Genomic DNA, 6,727 nt, shown 5'->3' on the forward strand with positions numbered 1-6,727 from the left:
TACTTCTTAAAATATTGAACATTAAGAATCTTCCAATATCAATATCGAAACAGAATTATTTGTAACGTTATGGCCACATCCCAACAGAGTGTACCATAAGTTTCATTGTATTTGTTATCTTTTTTTTTATGGTGACCACCTGATGGTAAGTGGTCACTATCACCCATAGACAATGAAGCTGTAAAAAATATTAACTATTCCTTACATCGTCAATGTGCCACCGTGTGGTACCTACGCAGACGGGCTTGCACAAAGCCCTACCACCAAGTAGATCAGATATACATATATAGATAGTATCTTGTTAGATCAAGTTTCATTCAATCCCTTAAAAGTAACTTGCAATTTCATCAGTGGGACGTCTTTATAACATTTTTCACTCTCATCAGAAATACAAAGCAACAATAAACACTATCTATTATTATCGTGAGAATAAAAAGTTACAATAGATGTTACCTCAGTTTTTACATGCCATTTAATTGCAAGTTAAATTCGCCCTTATCGCAACGTCCATAAGGGATATAAATCTATGATGCGGAAATGATCGGATACAATAAAAAATATTCTGACAGTAAAACAAGTTTAAACAATGATAATAATTAGTTCCAGCAATTCTGATATTTACGTACAAGAAATACGGGTTAATTTTACATGAATTGTTATTTAATACGCTATGAAAAATTCAATTTCTCATAGATGTGTTATGCAAATAAGTAGAATGATAGATAATTCTGTAAAAAGAATTTATTCTTAAATAACGAGAGAAATCGAAACCGTTGTTTAATTTTTAAACTGTCATTTAAATGTCACTATAATTATAAATTTAAACTGTATATAATACATTTATTTTTAAATGGTGAAAAAGAGTAAAGAGTAGTAGTAACTACTGAGTTTTATGACATTTACAAAATAGTTGAAACGTCATAAAAATAACATTACACACGTACTTGAATATATTAACATATTGACCGTGTTTCAATGTGCACACTTTTACTTTTACGCACACATCAAAATAGAGACTTAAATGAATGGAACACACAAAATATTCCAGATTATAACAAAATTGTGTCATTAAAAAATTTATAACTTTTCTGTAAAGATCGTAGTTAACTAATGTTAAATACGACTTCAATCTACTATTCTAAATATTTATGATGTGCGCTGTGATAATAATACTATGGTTTCTTGTAATAGCTACCTTTGCCATCTTATCTTTATAAATTATAGAAAAGCTTTTATTAAATACTTACATTTTAAAAAAGTTTACTTTCCATAAAGAAAAACAACACTTAGGCAATAAATTATAAGTATAACAATGGCTTTCATGATATTTGAACTAAATATTTCTTGTTGTAATAAAATGAATTAAAAAATAAAATAAAAATAACGTTACAAAAAGTTCTTTATCTATTCTTTACGCATAATAATTTGAGTTTAGAACACCGGGTTATCATCTCCGACGAAGCATCCGAAATACCAACACGCGTCAGAAAGCTTTACTTTTATTCTTATTGGAATGTAGTTATACAGGTTTCTTGCCTTTCCTTTTTTTGGTTATGATAGTCATATACACAAGAGTTATTATGATCAAACCATTAGTTTTAACCTATAACTTTTTTCGGAAAAAAAATTGAATGTATTAAAAAAAATTACAGATACATTTGGAAAAAGTTTTAATTTCGAAACTCTCTAGAAATGAATAGCTCTTAGACATCATGAATGTAACAATATGCAAAATATTAATATTATATTTTAATTGTTCCAGGTCACAGCATTTGCTGTGCTCAGCATATCATGCGCCAAGAACTCGACAGCGAAAACGAAACCGAAACGACAATTAGAAAATATAAGAACGCCGCAAAATCTTCAATATTCTTTAGTACTTCCACATTCGAGAGTTGCACATTTTCGATCCTTATCAAGTAGCCGCAGAATTTCCAACGTTCAATCCCGTGGAGGTAAATTGCCCCCATATGCAGTGCAAATGGAACCAGTTGTGCAGTACTCTCAAAAAGATCCATTGTATGATCCCAATCACGATCATACAGAAAACACGGGTGTGAATAGAAACGAGATATATGCTCAACCAAAAATACTTAACGTTCACGACCAAGATTCTGAAGGTTCCTTCGGTCCTCCTTATGGTGCTTTGCCCACTGCTCCACTATACAGCGAAGATGTTCACCCACACTATATCGATGCTCCAGAGCCTATAATTGAAATTATTATTAAAGAATCCAACGAGTCGTTACCTGCACCACCTCCTGCTCCAATTCAAAAGAAGAAAAAGGAACCAGTCCAAGTATTTTATGTAAAATACAGTAAGGATCCTCATTCTAAGGATAAAGTTGTATATGAAAAGCCTATTCCAGCAATTACACCCCCTTCTAATGATGAAGATGACCACCATGAAGAATACGTCACAGTTACCCCTGAGCCTTTGTACATACCCGCGCAAACAACTACATTAAGAGCTATCATAAAGCCAGAGTCAGAAATTTATCACAGTAACAGTAACGTCAAGATTACATTTGGAAATAATAATCATCACTATGACAATAGACGTGAAGAGAATTCACAGCACGAAGATCGCGAGGAGACAGCTCCGAGACCAGCGATCGCTTTGCCCAATCAACGTTTGAGTGAAGTGCCATCTGAACGTTCGGTGTCACCGAGACCACAATATAGTGATCATGACACAAAACATATAAATCATCCTAGTTCACAAACCTTTCAATTTGGACAACAAGCCCAAAACCGCATACAATTTCAACAACCATTTATTAGTCATGAACCACAGTTACCACGACAAGGTCCTTCACTTGCCCCATTCAGAGGTCAAGTACCACGCCAAAATCCTTTTGGTCCATCTCCATCACTTAGCCCTCGTCCTTCTTTTCCAAGCGTATCTCCAAGTCCTAGTAACCATTTTGCAAATGTTGCTCCAACTATTCCCGGACCGGTTGGGCCAGTTTTTCCAACATTCGCAAGACCGAGTAACCAACCTCCATTCCATCCTCGTCCAAGCAATGCACCACCTTTCGGTACGAGGCAACATTTTCCACCAAGAACTAGTTTCCATTCCGGTCCTCAGAGACCATTCCATCAAACCCCGCAACCACAACCTTACTTCGACGAAGCTAAATATTTACAGGAAAATTATCATACAATAACAACGGATCAAGTCGACCCTCCGAAAATTCAACTGACACCTAATAGACCAACTCAACACTTCAATCAAGGCCCCAAACCTAGTGCCAATCCATCTCAAGTTCATTTTTCTGATCATCAATCTCGACCTCAACAATTAATTCCGTTCAGTCAGCAGCTACCGCAACAAAGACCTGCTCAGGTTTTTGACAGCAACAAGCCGTCGTTCACAGTATCTCCAAGCAGATCACCATTCTTTAATTTAAAACCATCTCCACCACACATTGAAGATAATCGAACTCCCTTCCAACGTCAACCAAGTCCAACTCATCAACATGCCAGCTTCCATTTCGGCTCACAATCCATAAGTAGACCTTTAAATCAACAAACTCAGGAGAATATTCACAACCAACACTCATTCTCAGGAATAAATTCTCCATCACCGTCACCTTCACCCTCTCCCTTACCCTCTGGGCACAATCAGTTCTTACCACAACCCTCTTCCCCACCTTTATTTAACTTCCATTCACAATCTTCTTCGATTGGTAATCAACCGAGTTTCCAACAACATGGATCTATCACAGAGAGACCTCAAAACCAACAGAACCACTTCCAATTGACATCTAATGCAGAACATCAACATAATATCAACCAGTTCGTACCGAACGGCGGGGAATTAGTTGCCGCTATACCAAAATATGAACAACATATAACGGTAAATGGAGCTAATTCTGATTCTGATTACAAAGGATTAAATATTTTAAGTCAACCGACACCAACACCTCAAGATGCTGTCCACCAACAACAACAAGTAACTCAAGATCAATCGCAATACTTGGATGCAGAACAACAACAAGTAAGACTGCAACTCGCGCAAAATGTAAGAAAACAACAGGAAGAAATACAACGCTTACAAAATCAATTACAGTACGCTCAACAACAACATAATCAGCAACAACACCAACATCAACAGCAACAGCAGCAGCAGCAACAGCAAAATCAACAACAACAACAGCAAATTCAGCAACAACAGCAGCAAATACAGCAACAGCAGCAGCAACAAAAACAACAGCAACAAGAGCAACAACAGAAACAACATCAACAGCAACAACAGCAACAACAACAGTACCAACAACATCAGCAGCAACAACAACAACAACAACAAAATACTCAATATGATCAAAACTACAATCAATATCAATACCAACAAAGCATATCAAATCCTCAATACGTTCAAGAAAGGACAAGACAACAACCAACATATGTTTCTAGTACGGCATCTCCTGCTTACTACCAATCCACAGCAAGGACTGTTGAAATAAGACCGACAACTCAAAAATACGTTTCATCAACTGTAAATACAGTAAGCAGTGCACCGGAAACGAAAGATGAAAATAAAAAGAGGCCTGCAATTGAACTACCTGATGAAGTTCCAGATGATTTAAGACAACAATTACTGTCATCTGGTATTTTAGATAATGCTGACATTAGTGTTCTTGACTACGATAAAGTAGGTGAAACGCCTCTTGAATCTTTGCCACCGGATCAATTAGCAAACTTTTTTAGCGCAGGCGGTGGACAACAAATAGCTTCTAGTGAGCATAGACCTATAGTTGTAAAGCAAAACGGTGACATCATTGAATCTAGAATAGATGAAAATGCAGATGATGATGATGACCAAGATATAGCTGCTTCAGAAAATATTGCAAGTTATGTAGCTCCAGCACCTGCTCAAAAACAAGGCGTAGAAATGAAAGTTGTACATTTCGATCCAAAAACACCCGAAGGTCAAAAAATAGCGAGTGATTATGTAAAGGAAGATGCTACCCAAATAGATCCAGTTGCTTTAAATGATAAAAAATACAACAGATATCTACCTCTTAAAGTTAGCGGCAATCAATTTCCACTACCCGATGTACTAAAAGGACGAAAAATTACCTCAGTTGTTGTATTAGCTCCAGTACAAACAGAGGCATTAAATGGTGAACATCCAAGGGCAGAACGCGCAGCCACTGACAATTTAAGAGGAATTAAATTCGTTGCTGGTGATAGCTTACACAATTTATTAAGAAAACCAACAAAAGATAACTTCGAAAAATGGTTAAACACTGAAAAGAAAACTGCTTCAGATGAACAATCTGTTATCCTTCTTGTCACAGGGTGAGTAAATAAAAAATACTTTGCATTAGTACCGTGTAAAATCTTTAAGTTTTCTTTAAAAAAAATATTACTGTACTCCATAAATTACCCATATAATGTACATTTTAATTTTAAAAAAATATTATTTTAAATATTTTCAGCCTTGAAACTAATTAAAATAATTAAAACGTTTCTTGGTGGTAGGGCTTTGCGCAAGCCCGTCTGGGTAGGTACCACCCACTCATCAGTTATTCTACCGCTAGATCACAGTATTCAATATTGTTGTGTCCCCGTTTGAAGGGTGAGTGAGCCAGTGTAACTACAGGCATACGGGACATAACATCTTAGTTCCCAAGATTGGAGGCACATTGACGATGTAAGGAATAGTTAATATTTCTTACAGCGTCGTTATCTATGGGTAATGGTGACCACTTACCATCAGGTGGCCTATATGCTCGTCCGCCAACCAATACCATAAAAAAAAACGTAATACTTGCATTCAAATTTATTTGTTTTATTCACTTACAGAAGTGAGGAGCCTTCAGAAGAAAGAGAAATATTTATGTATGACGTTGCATCAGGCACTGTTAGTAAGCTTAGCGGTGAACTCTCAAACGCATTCGTCGAGGCTGCTGAAAATAACTCACTGAGCAAAGATTTTGAAAAATTAGCTATTGAAGGAGAAGGCACACCAGAGAATTTCAATAAAGAACATACAGATGATGCGGTTTCAGAAGGATCTGAACATGTGCCATTATTTGTAGATTTATCAGGAGTCAGTGTAGACAATGACAATAATGGTGTATTAATATCATCAGGTTATAGTAAAACAAAACGCGGCCGAGCTATCCGAAGACATTGATGTACAAACGCCATATGGCTAATAATCTTGTAAATAGTAAATAGTTTTAGTATTACTAAATTAAAACAACGAATGTTGTGTATTCAGTCGTTAATTAATATTGCGCAAGTGATGATCAGGTTGTAATATAAAAAGACTTATTAAAACAACTGCAGTTTTATTTCGTGTATTTTATTACTTCTGCATGATACACTTAATTTATTTTCTGATTCAAAATATTCAATTCTCATTTTTTTTAATAAAATAAAATAAAAACACAGAACCAATCCTAAAAAAAATATATTTTTATTTTTTAAAATGGTAACACTGAATCGAATACTTGATTGGCAGCACTGACATGTAATGTCAAACGTATGGATTATTTATGGTGGAGTGTTTCTGCCGCAGTATAAAATTTTCTGTCTTTATTTTCATGTGTTTTTAAATTATTTACGAGTTCAGTAATCATGATGGAGGGTTCATTAAGTAAGTGGACAAATGTGATGAAAGGTTGGCAGTATAGGTGGTTCGTGTTAGATGAGAATGCTGGCTTGCTCTCATATTATACGGTAAGTGACGTTGATATATGCTTAAAAAAAC

General features: G+C 35.6%; 2 protein-coding genes across 4 annotated transcripts in view; both read left to right on the top strand.

The window, feature by feature from the left end:
- The window catches only part of LOC124537470 (myb-like protein AA), a 30,328-nt gene extending 24,034 nt beyond the window's left edge, over window positions 1–6,294 (top strand). Inside the window, exons 2-3 of the mRNA XM_047114328.1 lie at window positions 1,763–5,307; window positions 5,815–6,294. Coding sequence (XP_046970284.1) covers window positions 1,763–5,307; window positions 5,815–6,148 — 3,879 coding nt within the window. The 3' untranslated portion in view covers window positions 6,149–6,294. The remainder of the gene's footprint in view (window positions 1–1,762; window positions 5,308–5,814) is intronic.
- Window positions 6,295–6,482: 188 nt separating this feature from the next.
- Window positions 6,483–6,727, top strand: part of LOC124537252 (oxysterol-binding protein-related protein 9) — a 97,064-nt gene continuing 96,819 nt past the window's right edge. For all 3 annotated transcript variants that reach the window (XM_047114025.1, XM_047114026.1, XM_047114027.1), the window contains exon 1: window positions 6,483–6,696. In XM_047114025.1, coding sequence (XP_046969981.1) covers window positions 6,595–6,696 — 102 coding nt within the window. In that variant the 5' untranslated portion in view covers window positions 6,483–6,594. The remainder of the gene's footprint in view (window positions 6,697–6,727) is intronic.

Source organism: Vanessa cardui, chromosome 18 (assembly GCF_905220365.1).
Source record: "Vanessa cardui chromosome 18, ilVanCard2.1, whole genome shotgun sequence".
Taxonomy (NCBI): domain Eukaryota; kingdom Metazoa; phylum Arthropoda; class Insecta; order Lepidoptera; family Nymphalidae; genus Vanessa; species Vanessa cardui.